At 40.7% G+C, this 19,647-nt stretch overlaps 1 protein-coding gene across 2 annotated transcripts in view; it reads left to right on the forward strand.

The window, feature by feature from the left end:
- The window catches only part of RP1 (RP1 axonemal microtubule associated), a 1,013,486-nt gene that overhangs the window by 191,509 nt on the left and 802,330 nt on the right, over nt 1-19,647 (forward strand). For both annotated transcript variants that reach the window (XM_073679301.1, XM_073679302.1), the window contains exons 7-9: nt 4,263-4,414; nt 4,636-4,714; nt 8,069-8,144. In XM_073679301.1, the coding sequence (XP_073535402.1) occupies nt 4,263-4,414; nt 4,636-4,714; nt 8,069-8,144 (307 nt within the window). The remainder of the gene's footprint in view (nt 1-4,262; nt 4,415-4,635; nt 4,715-8,068; nt 8,145-19,647) is intronic.

Below are 19,647 nucleotides of genomic sequence, written 5' to 3' on the forward strand. Positions count from 1 at the left end.
AAATGGTAAGGTTTAGGTTTACAGCCACATATTCCAGAACAATCATTCAATTTTTAGACATTGAATTGAGAGGTGATCTTGATGCAGGTGTTGTTCACACGTCTATGTTCCATTATTGTGTGCAGACAGTTGCAATCCTAGTCACACAATTAAAGCTGTACCATATGCAGAATTTCTGAGAGCAAAATGAATTTGCTCTGAAGTAATTTCAAAGATGAAAGTATTACAATTTAAAAAAATATGAAATAATAGAGGTTATAAAAATAAGGATATTAGCAATTCTTCAAAAAAAGCTATGGGTAAAAAAACGAGAAAATGTAAGCAAAATTTTGGATGATGGGTATACAATAGTGGCTAGGAAAGGTAATACCTTGGGAAATATACTTTTCCCTAGTATATATACAGAATCTAAAAACGAAAAATGCACCTGGCTATCAGAAAAAGATTATTATAGTTGTGGCAAAAAATGCAGTATATGTCCATTTAGTAAAAAGAAGAAATCTATAGCCCTCCCAAAGGGTAGGAAATATAACATAAGGACATTTATTAATTGTGATTCTGATCACGTGGTTTATTGCATGGAATGTACAGCAGGTAATTTGTTATATTGGATGCACAACTAGGAAATGAAAGAAAAAAATATCCGAACACATATATAATAGTAATAAAAATAGCAGCACATATTCGAAGATGACAAATTATTTTGCGGAAATACAGTACAGACCAAAAGTTTGGACACACCTTCTCATTTAAAGATTTTTCTGTATTTTCATGACTATGAAAATTGTACATTCACACTGAAGGCATCAAAACTATGAATTAACACATGTGGAATTATATACTTAACAAAAAAGTGTGAAACAACTGAAAATATGTCTTATATTCTAGGTTCTTCAAAGTAGCCACCTTTTGCTTTGATGACTGCTTTGCACACTCTTGGCAAGCTTCAAGAGGTAGTCACCGAAATGGTCTTCCAACAATCTTGAAGGAGTTCCCAGAGATGCTTAGCACTTGTTGGCCCTTTTGCCTTCACTCTGCGGTCCAGCTCACCCCAAACCATCTCGATTGGGTTCAGGTCTGGTGACTGTGGAGGCCAGGTCATCTGGCGTAGCACCCCATCACTCTCCCTCTTTGTCAAATAGCCCTTACACAGCCTGGAGGTGTGTTTGGGGTCATTGTCCTGTTGAAAGATAAATGATGGTCCAACTAAACGCAAACCGGATGGAATAGCATGCCGCTGCAAGATGCTGTGGTAGCCATGCTAGTTCAGTATGCCTTCAATTTTGAATAAATCCCCAACAGTGTCACCAGCAAAGCTGCCCCACACCATCACACCTCCTCCTCCATGCTTCACCTTGGGAACCAGGCTTGTAGAGTCCATCCATTCACCTTTTCTGCGTCGCACAAAGACACGGTGGTTGGAACCAAAGATCTCAAATTTGGACTCATCAGACCAAAGCACAGATTTCCACTGGTCTAATGTCCATTCCTTGTGTTCTTTAGCCCAAACAAGTCTATTCTGCTTGTTGCCTGTCCTTAGCAGTGGTTTCCTAGCAGCTATTTTACCATGAAGGCCTGCTGCACAAAGTCTACTCTTAACAGTTGTTTAAGAGATGTGTCTGCTGCTAGAACTCTGTGTGGCATTGACCTGGTCTCTAATCTGAGCTGCTGTTAACCTGCGATTTCTGAGGCTGGTGACTCGGATAAACTTATCCTCAGAAGCAGAGGTGACTCTTGGTCTTCCTTTCCTGGGGCGGTCCACATGTGAGCCAGTTTCTTTGTAGCTCTTGATGGTTTTTGCAACTGCACTTGGGGACACTTTCAAAGATTTCCTAATTTTTCGCACTGACTGACCTTCATTTCTTAAAGTAATGATGGCCACTCGCTTTCTTTACTTAGCTGCTTTTTTCTTGCCATAATACAAATTCTAACAGTCTATTCAGTAGGACTATCAGCTGTGTATCCACCAGACTTCTGCACAACACAACTGATGGTCCCAACCCCATTTATAAGGCAAGAAATCCCACTTATTAAACCTGACAGGGCACACCTGTGAAGTGAAAACCATTTCCGGTGACTACCTCTTGAAGCTCATCAAGAGAATGCCAAGAGTGTGCAAAGCAGTCATCAAAGCAAAAGGTGGCTACTTTGAAGAACCAAGAATATAAGACATATTTTCAGTTGATTCACACTTTTTTTGTTAAGTATATAATTCATAGTTTTGATGCATTCAGTGTGAATGTACAATTTTCATAGTCATGAAAATACAGAAAAATCTTTAAATGAGAAGGTGTGTCCAAACTTTTGGTCTGTACTGTACATAAAGGGAATTTAAAGAGTTTAAATTGTTATGGGATTGAAAAGGTTATCTGTCCAGAAAGTGATGGAGACTGGCAAAAGAAGGTGTTCTTAAGAGAAATGCATTGGATCCTTAGGATGAATACAAAACAGCCGAACGGAATGAATTTCCAAAATGACATTATGCTATTATAATAATAACATGTATATATATATCAATGCATATGATAATGAATTGTAATATATTATGCATCATTCTTTCTGATTGGTTGTTCGTGGTTTTAAGTAGTTTCTGACACAGCATTGAAAATATCTCTATGACTAAGGGCGTTTTGAAACGCCAGAAATGCGTCAGGGATGTCTTTATGAACAGACAGAACTGATATTAATGGATCAATAATAAAGGATACCATTTTTATAAGTGGTTATACCTGTTTTTCCATCACGTTTTCCCATGATGAAAAAATTGTACCAGTCTCCTGGATGAGAATGGGACCGATTTTTTTTATGCACTAGTGTGAGCGAACCCTAATAGGAATGAGGTATGGTACAAGGTACGAGAGGAGGATTTAAAGGAATTTTCCCACGAAAAAAAGTATTTTTTAATTAATAGATCTTGGAATAATAATAAGTTCTACAATTGGATGTGTTTAAAAAAATGCTCCTGTGCTGAGATAATCTTATAGATGAGCCCCTGCTGTGTACTGTGTAATGGCTGTGTCTGACCGTGCAGGAACATGGTCTGATCATACCACATCTCCTGGGCAGGGGAGGAAGCAAGAGAGTATACAGACATTACAGCAGGGGATCACGGCTGATTCTGTGAGGTAAAACATTTCCCTGCCTGTTTAAAACTGGTTTTATCCCACAACAATAATCAGCTGTCATGTCTGTATATTCTTTTGCCTCCTCCCCTGCCCAGGAGCTGTGGTATGATTAGACCATGTCCCTCTACAGTCAGACACAGCCATTACACAGTACACAGCAGGGGCACATTTATAAGATTATCTCAGCACAGGAACATTTTTGTAAACACATCCAATTGTGGAAATGAATATTATTTCAAGTTCTATTGATTAAAATGTTGATTAAAATTAACTTTGTTCTTGGCAAAACCCCTTTAAGGTTTCAACACGAACAACAGGTAATATTCTCTCTTAATTAACAAAAGAGAAGCTCACTGGAATAAGTAAATCAATCAACCCTGCAGAGCCATTGCTCAGCGAGGACCCTCCTTCCTACTTATAATTTATATATGTTTATATTTATAGATCAAGCAGTCCTTAAAATATTCTGTGCATGAAGACAGTGCGTTATTTATCATGTGATTGCGACTTGCATGTGGCTTATCTGCGATTTGGCTGTTTTTTTAATAGCAAAATCAAAGATCTAAAATAGCCGCATGACAGCAGTTTACAGTCGATATGCACAAATGTTTTTGGTCGCATGATTTATCAGAGAATTGATGTAACGTGACACACCTCAATGTCTAGTCCCAGCCTTAATGTACGTTGTGGAACTGCAATAGAAATTTTCGCTTGTGTATCATCTATTTTTAAACCTCCTTTGTCTCCTACATCCTGGGCGTCAATTTTGAGGACATTGGTTCAAGGATTTTTCAATGGAGATATTTTTTAAAATGATGTTACTCTATTTTTTTTCTGAATAGATACCATTGCTTAGTACAGAGGCGGACAACCATTGGTGCGACCTGTGCAGCTGCACAGGGGCCCAAAACATAAGGGGCCACTTCTACCTCCAAGCAGGTGAAAGTGTGCATTATGCTGAGCTTTTGGACTCCAAAGTGCCCATGTATTGTATTGTATTGTTGTCATACAGGGGCCCTCTTCTGTCTGTGTCAGCTCCTGCCTTAGCAGATCAGAAGTGGTTAGTGCCTCATTATTTTTCATGCATGTTCTTATATTTCTTTTTTTATATATATATTTCTGTATTTTTCATTGAAGTGACAAATTACAAAGTGGAGGTGGTCACAGGTGATTTGTGGAACGCTGGGACAGAAGCCAATGTGTATATATCACTGCAGGGGCAATATGGAGACACAGGCTCCCGACAACTGTACAAATCAAACAAGCCAACGCCATTTATTAAAGGACAAGTAAGTTCATGCCACATTCAAATAACAGTGTTCTGATAACATGGCTAATGCATGTTCATAATAATCCAATAATATAGAATAATTTAGTTTTACATAATGGAATATTGTTCATGGTCACTCAGATCTCTATAGCAATGTAGATCATTATATATGGATCATATGGATCATACATATTTTCTGTCATTTTAAATTTTTTTCATTTTTTTGGTTAATTTTTGCAGATTGATACCTTCTTTCTGGAAGCTGTTCATCTTGGTGATTTACGCACAGTAACCATAGGTCATGATGGTCTTGAATCAGGCAAGAAACATAAAACAATGTGCTAAATATTAAATATTAAAACATTATATAAATAGAAAATTAAGAATATTGATGAGTTATGTCATACTAAAAAATGGCAAAGCTACTTATAGATTCTGCATATGTTAAAAAAAGCATCTAAACTTGACTTGACTAAACTTCACTGACCTGCCTCCTATTTTACATAATGCATCTAGTAGTGGGGGGCGCTCTATCTGGTGCTCTGCTTGCATATTCATCTGTATGCTCTTATGTCAGCTCACTGATCCTTCACTGACCTGCATCCTATTTTACATAATGCATCTAGTAGTGCGAGGCTAGGTAGAATAGGAGGCAGGTCAGTGAAGGTACAGTGAGCTGTCATAAGAGCATTCAGATGAATATGTAAGCAGAGCACCAGATAGAGCGCCCCCCACAGGCCGCCCTAAAGCAAGAGCATATCATTATCTCCAAACTGAAAGTAAAGATTACACAAGAACCACAGGATGAATTTCATCAATCTTTACTTTCAGTTTGGAGATAATGATATGCTCTTGCTTTAGGGCGGCCTGTGGGGGGCGCTCTATCTGGTGCTCTGCTTACATATTCATCTGAATGCTCTTATGACAGCTCACTGTACCTTCACTGACCTGCCTCCTATTCTACCTAGCCTCGCACTACTAGATGCATTATGTAAAATAGGATGCAGGTCAGTGAAGGATCAGTGAGCTGACATAAGAGCATACAGATGAATATGCAAGCAGAGCACCAGATAGAGCGCCCCCCACAGGCCGCTCCAGAGCACGAGCATATCATTATGTCCAAACTGAAAGTAAAGATAACACAAGAAGCACCGGACGGATTTCATCAACCAAGGTATCATGTTAATCAGTGTAATGTCACCCACCTGACAGTGTATGTGGTTTACTGAGCACAATCCTGCTGACAGGTGCGCTTTAAAGTGGTTGAATATTACATTTCTAGTTTGGATGTATAACATAACATTGTTTTCAACTTGGAATAACTTTTGAAAAACTCCCTAGCTCCACAATTGCTGTTGCAAACTTGTTATACCGGCATAAGCTGATTTCCTGCTAGAACATTCACCTAATGCATTCAGTGATGGTACGAGGAAGCCACTTATAAGGACTAATTCTAAATGGATGTCCTTACACAGCGGCAGGAATAAACTCACTGCCCGTGTACATGAGGAATCGGGAGTTCTGACTGAGCATTTGTATCCACCAGTAAACATATGTAACGTGGATGTGTGACGCCTCTACTCGAAAGCCCTTTTCTTTACCCTGGGAGATGGGGGACTCGGAGTCGGGTCCTGAGATGGAGAGATGGGGTGCAGCCGTGGCCCGGACCCGCTCCGTGCCCAGGGCCGTCACATTAAAAGAAGGGATGGTACGGGCTTATCCGGGTTGAGTGGCTGATTTCGACTACGCCACCTGTGGCACCTGGTGAAGGCCATCAGCACTGCCGCAGTGCGCTGAGGCCTGGTGTTAGGGCAGCTGGCGTTGTTACTACTCCCCACAGGCGGAGCAAGGCCTCAGGGCAGAGGGACAGGAATGACAGGGGTAGTAGTCTAGAAAGTCTGTGTCGTGCGGTGTAGCGCTGAATAAAGAAAGTCCGGAGGCCATAGGGGTGTACTTCCAAGGCTTTACTCACACAAGAGATGGCAGAAGGAAGGTGACTCCCTGCTCCTCGCGGAGTTCTGCGGCCACCAGAGACGAAGGGGGTCCGACAACCTCCGAGTAACTCCAGTGTTCAATCAGGACCCCGCACCAGAGTGTTCCTAAACTACAGACCGAGTGCTTTCCTGTTTGTGTGTGTGTAGATAGGCCGGGTCTCCCTCTGAACATCTCTCAGAAAAAGGGCACGGGTGGCAGCTCCGCTCCTTCCGATACCCGGTGGGATCCTCAGGGCCTACCGTGCTTTCCCGACCAGGACGTGAAGTAGCAAAGTCGGTTGTTGGGGGCCGGTACCCCTCTGGCAGCCGGAATCCCTCTGAATAGATCAGGTCGGCGAGGACAGGTGGTATATACCGCTCCGTCTGCATCCTCCCTGGGACCCATTTGCGGTGAAGCTACACTCTTAAGCTCCGGGCCTTCTTGGTCATGGTCCTTGACCGGGCTGAGACATACATTATCTGCAGCCTGCCCCTCGACCCAAGGCCAGGGTATGAGGACCGTGTCTTCGTCCTCTGCAGGCCCACACAGGATCCACGCTCAGGGAGGGAGATTACAGTACAAAGACAGTCAAAAGAACAATCAAAGAACAAGAAAAGACGATAAACCAAGATGGCTGTGTATTAAATATGAATTATTAAGTGTCACTAAAATGTGAGTCCTCCACCCACACCCACTAAATGGTTCCCCTAGCTCTTGGTTCCCCAGTCTCCCTGTAACCAGGAGGGCAGCACCTAGTGCATTCTAGCCCCCTCTGGTGGGAGAAGTGTGGTGTTGCATGTGAAGGAAGGGTCCTGACCATCGCACTGTTCTTACCTCAGAGGAGGAACACCACTCCATTAGAGAAGTGCAGCATCCCTGTGGCGGTCGAACCCTCAGGGGTGCCACAGATGTTCTAAGACAGAACCAAAAGAACTCCAGGGGACGCAATAACAAATACATAACAGCAATATCTGGATACAGGGGGATTACTTTTACATTATTCAAAATGAGAAATGTTTACGAAATGTGTGATCTAACAGAAGATACGTTATTTTAACCTCTTCAACTTTAAAAGAAATCTGTCATGACAATCAACCCACGTCTCAAAGCCCTTATATTGACATGTAGCTCATTGAAACTTAAACTTAAATCAATTTCCTTGCCTACTGTTTTCTTCTGTTTGACAGCCCATTGGCTTGACTACATAACAAGTAAGCTGTCAGTCAAGCAGAAGAATGAAGCCGTATGTTGGGAACATAGCCTGGAAAGCAGAGGTTTGGGAAGTTCTTCAATCACACCCAGAGCACATCAGCCTTATTTGCATGTGGATTACAACATGGATTTTTCAGTTATGGAGTGATGAGATTTATAAATAAAGGCACAAATGAGCTTATCTTTCAATGGGCTACATGACAGAATAAGCAGTTTGGGGAGGTTGATTGTCATCACAGATTCCCTTCAAACCAGTAGCTAAGATTAATAAGAGAGTTACCTAGTTACATTTCCCCCTAGTTAATACATCAATTTTAAAGTAAAGGCATAAGTAACTGAAGTCTTAGGGGTAGATGGTTGAAATCTCTATTACTAAGGGATATTTTAGAACCTCTGATGTATGATGACAATTTTAACATTTTTTTCTGCTGAACGATAACAATGTCAAAAAGTTTAGTATATTGTCTTGTTCTATGTATCATTCCAGGGAATGGCTGGTACCTGGAGAAGGTGATAGTCCATGATGAAGAAAAAGACAAGGAATATACATTCCTCTGCAACAGGTCAGTCATGAAAATTCTGATTTCTGACCTTTTTTTTGTAAAAAATTATATTAATGACTATATACTTTGTAGATTGACACCAAAGCTTAAAACTGACCTGCGATATAAGAGACGATCATCCTCTGACGGGTCACAATCCAGCACCTTTCAGCTGTACACTATAGCTGACAACATGCTGCATCAGCTACGATCCCCGATGGCAGCGATCATTGCCATTTAACCCCTGAAATACTCCTGTCAATAGTGACTACAGCATCTAGATGGTTAACAGAGTTTGGGGGCTCCCTTTATAACCACATCGCAGCCTGAGATCTTGATCGTTTGGTCCTGATGTTTGCCATGGCAGTTGATGGCCAAATAACGGCCTTAAAGTCTTCCAGCTAAAGCGGCCTGTTCAGAAGTTAGAAACATTTAGGTGGTAAAAATATGTTATTTCATTCCTGTCAAGTCACTTTGCATTAATTCCGGAAAAGCACCTGAAGGGTTAACAAACTACCTGAAAGCAGTTTTGAATAAGTTGAGGGATGCTGTTTTTTAAAATGGTATCACTTTTGGGGATTTCCAATATATAGGACCCCCAAAGTCATTTCAAAATTGAACAGGTCCCTAAAAAAATAAGTTTTGTAAATTTCCTTGAAAAAAAATGAAAAATTACTTCTACATTTCTAAACCTTCTAAAATGTTAACAAAATAAAACAACATTTTACAAATGGTGCTTATGTAAAGCCGACATGAGGGAAATGTTATTTATTAATGTTTTTGTGTGGTATGACTAGCTGGATTAAAGAGATAATCATTCAAAGTGTGAAAATTGCTAATTTTTAAAATTTTTGTCACATTTCTGATATTTTTATAAATAAACACCAAACATATCAACCTAAATATATCACTATTATAAAGTATAATGTGTCACGAAAAAACAAGCTCAAGATCAATGAGATATGTTGAAGCGTTCCAGAGTTAATACTACATAAAGTGACACGTCAGATTTCAAAAATTTGGTTTGGTCATTAAAGGGTTAAAAGCCCTGTTTAAGAATTGATTGTGTTTTGCTCCAGTTTTGTGTCGCACAAAAAAGCATTGCAAATTTTAGAACAATGCCATATTTGCGTAATAAGTTCCAACTTAAAAGTTCACCACTAATGAAAAGTGGCAAGAAAAAAGGTTGTGATTTTTCAGGAGGAGGTGGGGGCCACCATTCATCTGGTAGATTTACCATTCTTAAGCTAAGTTTCCACAGCATATTTGCTTGCGGAAAATGTGCCGCATTTTACAGTGTAAGCAAAGTACATGAGATTCTAAGAAATATATCCGCAGCATAAACTGACAGAAGCTGTGGTTAGAGATCCGGAGCATGTCAAATTATGCTGTGGATGTAGGTGCGAGTTTCACCCTTTGCGTTGCAGATGGAGAAATGTGCGACTTTTCTGCACCTTTTTTGCAATGATATCCACAGCAGTATAAACTGTTCTGGGTATTAGTGTGGGACCTCGGTTGCTGGAGGTCCACAGCAGGTATGTTCCATGGGATTGTAGCCTAAAAGACTGAAATTGGTGCAAATTTTAGCACAGATTGCCTTCTCATAGGAAGTGTAGACAATGTTTTTCAGAAATTCAAGGCACAAGAATCATTTTCTTAGCTTAAAAAGTAACTTTAATTTTGTCCATTTGAAAAAAAATTGCAGTTCATTTCTTTTAAAGGAATTAGATAAAAGCTAAGAAAAAGATTCTGGTGCCTCGGATTCCTGAAACAGTTGATTTACTAGCTTAGTGGTAACTGAACCAAGAAAGCACCAACAGCCACAAGTGATACATGGGATTCTTCTGTAAATTTTAAGTGTAGATTTTATTTTCTGTCTTTTCCACAACTCATAATGTGCCAAATATATTAAGAATACGAATTACAATTATACATTCCTTATTCGTAATATTTAATTGTATGATCTTTTTGTTATTCTCTACATTTACATCTGCACTTGTTGTTCTATTTGAGGGTTTAATCAAGATTTCAGTCACTTTTGATTGAAAGAATAATGAGTAGAACATTCATTGGAACCCTGATAGATTCCAGTAGACAAATTGGGTTTTTCAAGCAGGGTTTATTTCTGTTTTACAATTTGGCACATTAATATGACTTGCATTTTTAAAGATATCCTGTAACCTGATACATGCTGCCCGATCCACAGACTGGATAGGTCAGGCGCTGGCTTTATGATCTCAGTCATACATGTTTAACTCTGAAATGCAGCATAGAATAATAACCTTTGGGGACTGAGTCACACAAAAGATTAATCCCCACCTCCTCCTCTTGATTGATAGGTCTCTCCCTATACACACATGCAGGGAGAGACCAGTCAATCCAGGGGAGCGGGCAGGAGAAGCTTCTAGGGCAGTGGTTCTTAACCGGGGTTCTATCAAACCCTAGGGGTTCGGTGAGTCGGTCTCAGGGGTTTGGCGGAGCCTCCGCCATGGAGGTCAAGACACACCCGACTCATTAAGTAAATTCGTGATGACACGCCCCCCGCTTGGCCATCACTTGCTGCAGATGATCACGTTACATTAATTGGCCAATCAGTGCTGCGGGGAATTTAGTGTGCTCAGTAATCCATACTAACTATGTCGAGCAAAAAAAGAAAGTGGTCGGACGAATATGTACAACATGGATTCACATGTATCACGGAACGTGATGGGAGTCAGCGTCCTAGCTGCATGATTTGCAATGTCAAGTTGAGCAACTCTGGTCTCGCACCGGCAAAACTGAAGGAACACTTCTTGAAGCTGCATGGAGATGGGGAATACAAGAACACAACGCTTGCTGAATTCAAGGTGAAAAGAGCCAGGTTCGATGAAAGGGCCACTCTGCCTGCTATTGGATTTGTACCCGTGAACAAACCGATCCTCACCGCATCGTACGAAGCTGCTTACCTGATCGCAAAGCAGGGCAAGCCGCACACCATCGGTGAAACACTCATAAAACCAGCAGCGTTAAAGATGGTGAATCTGATACTCGGAACAGCGGCCGAAGGTAAATTATCCCAAATTTCTCTTTCAAATGACACCATCAGTGACAGAATAGAGTGCATGAGTAAAGACATCTTTGCTCAAGTAGTCGCAGATCTAATTTCAAGTCCGGCAAAATTCAGCCTTCAACTCGACGAGACCACAGATGTTTCTAATCTAAGCCAGCTTGCTGTTTTCGTGCGCTATGTGAAAGACAACATGATAAAAGAAGAGTTTTTATTTTGTAAGCCTCTTACAATAACAACTAAGGCAGCTGATGTGAAGAAGCTTGTGGATGACTTCCTCAGAGACAACAATCTTTCATGGGATATGGTTTCTGCAGTTTGTACGGACGGAGCTCCAGTCATGCTGGGAAGAAAGTCTGGTTTTGGTGCGCTAGTAAAAGCCGATGCACCACACATCATTGTTACGCATTGTATTCTGCACAGGCATGCGTTGGCAACAAAAACCTTGCCTCCAAAAATGGTAGAAGTATTAAAAACCGTAGTGGAATGTGTGAACTATGTGCGAAATAGTGCTCTAAGGCACCGCATCTTCAGTGAGCTGTGTAAAGAAATAGGCTCTGAATTCGAGGTACTCCTGTACCATTCTAATGTTTGGTGGTTATCCCGGGGACAGGTGCTGAATCGTGTTTTTGCCATGCGTGTGGAATTAGCCCTCTTTTTGCAAGAGCACCAACATTGTCATGCAGATTGCTTCAAAAATCCTGAGTTCATTGTCATTTTAGCGTACATGGCTGATATATTTGCAGCTCTAAATCATCTCAATTAGCAGATGCAGGGTGGTGGTGTCAACATCATGAAAGCAGAAGAAAACCTGAAGGTTTTTCCCAAAAAAAATACCATTATGGAAACGACGAACAGAGAACAATAACTTTGCAAACTTTCCCCTTCTGGACGACTGTGTAAGTATGATCGAAGATGTGTCTGGAATCGGAGACATTTCTGTATCCATGGAACTGAAGCAAACAATTGCCACGCACTTAGATGAGCTTGCAAAGTCTCTCGACGGATATTTCCCTACAAGAGAGTCATATCCAGCATGGGTGAGACAGCCGTTCACATTTGCTGTTGAGACAGCAGATGTCAATTATGAATACCTCGACGAAATCATTAAAATTCAGCAGAGCCAGGTTCAACAGCAACTCTTCAGAACAACAACACTCTCAACGTTTTGGTGTCGACAGTTGGAAAAGTACCCAATTATTGCTAAGAAAGCCCTGGAATTTTTTATACCATTTGTTACAACATATCTCTGCGAACAATCCTTTTTGAGGATGCTGGACATAAATACAAAGAAAAGGAACAGACTTTGCTGTGAAAATGACATGAGAGTAGCACTTGCCAAGGTGAAACCACGCGTATCTGAACTGGTCTCTCAAAAACAACAGCAGAAGTCACTCTGATTTGCAGGTATGTAATTTGTTGTGAGTTCATGCACTGTGTTGGTTTTGTTCTTTGATCAAGGTGATGTTCATGCACGGTTCATTTTGTGTACCAGTAAAAAAACATATACCTATGTCTTGAATTTAGAAAAAAATCATATTTGATTTATCACTAAAGAAGGGTTCGGTGAATGTGCATTTGAAACTGGTGGGTTCGGTACCTCAAACACGGTTAAGAACCACTGCTCTAGGGACTCGCCTGGTAGATTAGTCTGCGGCTCGGTCCCCAGCAGCTCTTAAACTATTTTTTTCCTGGAAACGCCACAGCATTTCAGAGTTAAACATACATGGCTGAAGTCATGGAGTCAGTGTCTGGTACATGCTGTCCGTGGATCAGGCAGCATGTATCAGCTGCCAGCTTCCCTTTAAGTTAGACAATTTTCAGGAGATCTAGAAATAAATAAAATATATGTACTCTAACATATTTGCTAGGGAGAGCGCTAGAGGGGGATGTGCCGAAGGTGCTGGTTGCTCTTCTTTGACTGGGATATATAGATACAGGGGCAGCATAGTCGCCCAGTGGTTAGCACTATTGCTTTGCAGCACTGGGGTCCTGGGTTCAAATCCCACCAAAGACAACATCTGCAAGGAGTTTATATATTTTCCCCGTATTTACGTGGGTTTCCTCCGGGTTCTTCGGTTTCCTCCCACACTTCAAAGACATACTGATAGGGAATGTAGATTGTGAGCCCTGATGGGGCCAGTGCTGATAATGTCTTTAAAGTACTGTGGAATTAATGGTGCTATATAAGTGAATAAGATAAAAAATAAATAAATATAGGGAAATGCTCTGGTAAAACGGAAAGCTAGATATGAGTTGCTTTTCATATTTATCCATTTTTGGTCTAATTTCCTGCTACAACTGCTGCAAAACCTCATCCCTTTTTATGGGTCAGCAGGAATAAAACATGTCTGCTAAAGTTTTAATTTCAATTGTTGTCATTAAACAACCTTTTAGGACAAGTCCTTATTTCCCTTAATCACGGTTACTGAAATTTCCTGAGGTTTGCAGACAATCATGAACAGCATAAATGCAGCAGCGTGCTTGTAAACTTTTCATTAACAGAACATCTGAAATGCAAAAATCTTTCACATGCCGGCACGACTGAGAGCGCGGCTAATGAAATCTTGCTAAGAGTTGTTGTTCCGTAGTTTAATATTATGAAATTATCTGTAAATCATCGCGGTTTTATATAATGGCATGCAACATAATTTGTTCAAATTGTTGACATGAAAAATAGTGTAATCATTTTGTATTCTTGTATTTTCTGTTCTCCGTCTCTCATCAAATCGTGAGAAATGTGTTTTATTTAAAACTGTAATATTGGAAAAACTTAACTTTAAACCTACTTAAATTCCACTTATACAAGGATACAGCCAACATTCAGATATAAATACAGCAATTGAAGAAATTGAAAAGTACCCTAAATTTACATTTTCCTCTTGATTCCACATATTGTCTAACAGAATAGCATCCCTGACCAAAAGAATTCTAAAACAAGATTATGGTAATATTAAACAATAATAATTACATGTGATCACAAATGTTGATATTCTTTTGATCTGCACAGTATTTCCCTTTGGCAGAATAAATGTTTCTTTTCCAGAACTGTTAATGGTATACTTACAGGGGTTGTCCGGTCTTTTGCTAAAAGTCTGCAGTCACTCTATATGACAGCAGACTTCTGAATTCTAACAGTGCGCGCACCACACACTGTCAAGATTCTTTGGTGTCTGTGGTGAGACTAGATGTGACGTGATGAATGCATGCAATGTGCATACGTGCAGTCACGTGCCGACTAGACTCGCGTGGCATCACTCAATTCATTTGTATTAAGTGAGGCTGAAGTATATGAATCTCATACTTGCAGTCACGTGACCACCAAGTCTTGCCACAGACCGGAGAATCCTGACAACATGCAGTTCACACGCTGTGAAGATTCAGAAGTCTGCAGTCACATAGAGTGACTGAAGACTTTTAGGAAAAGATCAAACAACCACTTTTATTGAGACAGGAAGGTGCATCCATTTAGGATTGATTGAGTTTTATCTCCCTATCAATCTCTCCCATGAAAGAAAACCTGGAAATGTTATTGCTCTCTCTTCTCTCATCTTTGTTTTACTTCCTCTCTATTCTTTTCAAGTCTGTCAATCTTGTATCTTTTCCCTATTATCGTCACTACATGACTTCTGTCTGCTTTTATTAGTACGAAAGGAAAAGGCACTCCTATACTTAGATCCGATATTCCACACAACCGCCTACATATATCCTGGGAGCTGACAAAATATCTCTTAGGCTACATTTGCACTGAGTTTTTCATGTGACAGATTTTCTGCACCTATTAAGTAAATTAGGTTACTTGAGTTTTCATTGCGTTTTTGAGTGCATTATTTTACATACCTTTTTTTTTACGTTTTTTGTCTCTTGTTGGTGTGTCATGTTATAAAAAAAGCTGCTTTGTTTTTGATACTTCCTGGTATTTGGCTTTGACAAAACTTTATTGATATAGTCATGTGCGAATTACTTGAGATTTTGATGCATTTCTGCCGTGTAAATGCACTAAAAACACGTGTGTGTTTTACCTGTGGATTTTCTACATCTCATGCAAGTGTATGGGAAAAATCTTCACATAAAACGCAGCGTACCCGCAAGAGAAGTTGACATGCTGCGGATTTGAGACACGCACCGCAGGTCAGTTTACGATGAATAAAAAAAAAAAACACAGTGGGCAGGAGATGTCTCTAAATCCCATCTACATCCACTCATCATAGACACAGCCTTAGGGTTTTCATTCTTTTCTATGCACGGCCAGTAGGAAATATAAATATGAGAAATTTCTGTATAACAAATATTAAAAAAACAGACACAGACAGAAGAGTTCCCCCATACAAAAACAATATATAAACTTCTTGCAGTCTAATAGCTCATCATAATGCACAATTCCACTTACTTTGGAGGTAGAAGTGGCCCTCAGCCTCTCAGGTGGCACCAATGATTAGAGATGAGCGTTGTTCTACTCGAACTGTTCGCCAATCTCAAATTCGAGCTGTTTTGGGCGGTGTTCGAGCCGGTCAGCGAACACGAACAATTTGAGAAAAATTCGGCTGTTCGAGGTTATGTTCGATAACTGTTCGTGCACCAAAATCATAACTGGATTTTTTCTCAGTAATGATGAAAATTAATGTTAATACGCAGTTTGAGTGTACAGCGGGGCGGGGGGAGGGGCAGGGGATGGATCTCTGCAGGAACAATGAAGATCTCCATTTTTTTTTCTCTTTCCCGCATTTGCAGTGGGGAGGTGCAATCTGTCAGCCTATCAGCAGCGCACACACGGAGCGAAGTGCTTTTTTTCACACAAGCAAGGGCATGTGTGATTGGCAGTGTATGTCACATGTCCTTGCCCTATAAGACCAAGCCATTTTCCCCGTCGCCACCATTTTCTCACTGCTGCAGCTGCGTGTTAGACGGCACCGCTGTTGCTGTGTGCGCTATACCTTGTTAATTTCAAGCCAATTTTCGCACAAATATACAGATAGCTTGGGAGTAGGGAATAGTTGTGATTGCAGTCCTTTTAAGGACTAGGTTACAGCATTTCCTACGACTTTTATCAAGCAGGTCTGTGCTCTTAAATAGATAGATTGTGGGAGTAAAGACTAATTGTAATTGCAGTCCTTTTCAGGACTAGGTTACATCAGTTCCTATCAGTTTTTGCCAGGCAGGTCTGTGCCAGTGCTGTGCAAGTTTTTTTCACAGCATTTGGCTGAATCTAGCAAAGCTAATCCTTTTTGGCCTATTGCAGAGTGTGTTAGTCAGTGGAGTAGCCTATCTGTGTTGCAAGATATACCACCTGTGTATAGAATACCAATTTTTTTACTGCACCTAGTGAAGTAAAATCTTTTGGGCATAGCATCATTCTATTAGTCCATCTATACTGACCTCCATCAGGTTGCAAACTGAATATAATTTTTTTCTGCATCTAGCTCTGAAAAAATATTTGGGCTTCTAGCAGTGTGTGGGACTTGGTCTATTAGTCCATCTATACTGACCTCCATCAGGTTGCAAATTAAAAATAATTTTTTTCTTCATTTAGCTCTGAAAAAATATTTGGGCTTCTAGCAGTGTGTGGGACTTGTTCTATTAGTCCTTCTATACTGACCTCCAGCAGGTTGCAAATTGAATATAATTTTTTTCTGCATCTAGCTCTGAAAAAATATTTGGGCTTCTAGCGGTGTGTGGGACTTGGTCTATTAGTCCATCTATACTGACCTCCATCAGGTTGCAAATTAAAAATAATTTTTTTCTGCATCTAGCTCTGAAAAAATATTTGGGCTTCTAGCAGTGTGTGGGACTTGGTCTATTAGTCCATCTATACTGACCTCCATCAGGTTGCAAATTAAAAATAATTTTTTTCTTCATTTATCTCTGAAAAAATATTTGGGCTTCTAGCAGCGTGTGGGACTTGTTCTATTAGTCCATCTATACTGACCTCCATCAGGTTGCAAATTAAAAATAATTTTTTTCTGCATCTAGCTCTGAAAAAATATTTGGGCTTCTAGCAGTGTGTGGGACTTGGTCTATTAGTCCATCTATACTGACCTCCATCAGGTTGCAAATTGAATAAAAAAATTTTCTGCATCTAGCTCTGAAAAAATATTTGGGCTTCTAGCGGTGTGTGGGACTTGGTCTATTAGTCCATCTATACTGACCTCCATCAGGTTGCAAAATAAAAATAATTTTTTTCTGCATCTAGCTCTGAAAAAATATTTGGGCTTCTAGCAGTGTGTGGGACTTGGTCTATTAGTCCATCTATACTGACCTCCATCAGGTTGCAAATTAAAAATAATTTTTTTCTTCATTTATCTCTGAAAAAATATTTGGGCTTCTAGCAGCGTGTGGGACTTGTTCTATTAGTCCATCTATACTGATCTCCATCAGGTTGCAAATTAAAAATAATTTTTTTCTGCATCTAGCTCTGAAAAAATATTTGGGCTTCTAGCAGTGTGTGGGACTTGGTCTATTAGTCCATCTATACTGACCTCCATCAGGTTGCAAATTAAAAATAATTTTTTTCTTCATTTAGCTCTGAAAAAATATTTGGGCTTCTAGCAGTGTGTGGGACTTGTTCTATTAGTCCTTCTATACTGACCTCCAGCAGGTTGCAAATTGAATATAATTTTTTTCTGCATCTAGCTCTGAAAAAATATTTGGGCTTCTAGCGGTGTGTGGGACTTGGTCTATTAGTCCATCTATACTGACCTCCATCAGGTTGCAAATTAAAAATAATTTTTTTCTGCATCTAGCTCTGAAAAAATATTTGGGCTTCTAGCAGTGTGTGGGACTTGGTCTATTAGTCCATCTATACTGACCTCCATCAGGTTGCAAATTAAAAATAATTTTTTTCTTCATTTAGCTCTGAAAAAATATTTGGGCTTCTAGCAGTGTGTGGGACTTGTTCTATTAGTCCTTCTATACTGACCTCCAGCAGGTTGCAAATTGAATATAATTTTTTTCTGCATCTAGCTCTGAAAAAATATTTGGGCTTCTAGCGGTGTGTGGGACTTGGTCTATTAGTCCATCTATACTGACCTCCATCAGGTTGCAAATTAAAAATATTTTTTTTCTGCATCTAACCCAGCCAATAGTTTTGGCCTAATACCACAGTTTGGCCACTCAGCTCTGCTCGGTTACCATCCATTGTTTTTTTGTGCAAACAACTCCAGAGTTGTGAATTAGTTAACCACCAAAATGAGTGGAAAAAGGCCTGCTGCTGGTGGAAAGGGGAATAGGCGTGTTGGGAAGGGGAAAAAAGGTTGTGTCCGTGGGGTAGGTGCAGAAGAAAGACCATCTTCCAGCCAAACTAAAATGTCTACTTCTTTTAGCGGACAATGTGATAAGATCCCTTTCTTACGGCCACGCCAATCGCTACAAATTCCAGATGAGGCACAAAAACAGCAGGTGCTTCAACGGATATCAAGTGCTCCTTTAAGTGGGCTCTCCTCCACATCAACTTCAACATCACAAATACTCCAGTCCTCAAAGGTGTCACCCAAATCGCACTTGCTTCCTCACAGCTCCCAAATCTCCAGCTGCCCGTCTGAGTATGAGGTAGAACAGATGGTTGAGTCTGCAGAGCTGTTTACTCATACTATAGCCTGGGAATCAGAGGTCGACTCCAGCGCTTCTGTGAATCCAGACGAGGAAATGATCTGCACTGATGCCCAGAATCTTTATGAGTCGGATCCAGGACCAGACGCAGAAGGTTCTGACCATAATGTAGACCCTCATTCCCAAACTGTAACTCCTGTTGGTGGAGACAATGAGGAAGACGATGATAAGACTCAAATACCTGATTGGAGCGACAACTTTAGTTTTTTGTCAGGGCAGGAACAGGTTGGCTCTGAGGACGACGGGTGTGATAACGCACAGGGTGATGATGATGAGGTCGGAGATCCCACTTACTGTCAACCCACAGTCAGCCAAGAGATGAGGTCAGCAGAGGAGGTGGAGGAAGATGCTAGTGACGACGAGGTCAGGTTGCGCCTTCCTGGACAGAGACGTAGTACTGGAAGCACGTCAATAACTGCATCCTCAAACACAACTCTGCCTCTCACCACAAGTCGTGGTGGCTCTTCAGGTCGCATGGGTGCTAAGCCTTGCATAGCCTGGGCATTTTTTCAGATCGATAAAGATGACCCAACTCGTGTTATCTGTAACATTTGTCAGCAAAAGCTAAGTAGAGGCCAAAAAATACATAGTTTGAGTACTTCATGCATGAACCGGCACATGGACATGAAGCATAAGTTGCAGTGGGAAGCTCAGTGTGCTACAATGCGGCCTAGCCGGCCGGGCCAACCACCATCTGCCATATCTTGTGCATCCGCGGCCTCTTCATCCTCTGTGACTGGGGGGACAGCAGTCACACCTGTTTTGGGGCGCAGACCTGCCACCTCTTTACCCGCAACAGCCAGCGTGATTGGCAGGTCATCATTTTCTTTGGAGGTGGTAACACCAGCTGGTCTTGAGCGCTGTCCGACATCG

This window comes from Phyllobates terribilis, unplaced genomic scaffold (assembly GCF_046119375.1).
Source record: "Phyllobates terribilis strain yellow unplaced genomic scaffold, ASM4611937v1 Scaffold_4__5_contigs__length_816908805, whole genome shotgun sequence".
NCBI classification, from domain to species: Eukaryota; Metazoa; Chordata; class Amphibia; order Anura; family Dendrobatidae; genus Phyllobates; species Phyllobates terribilis.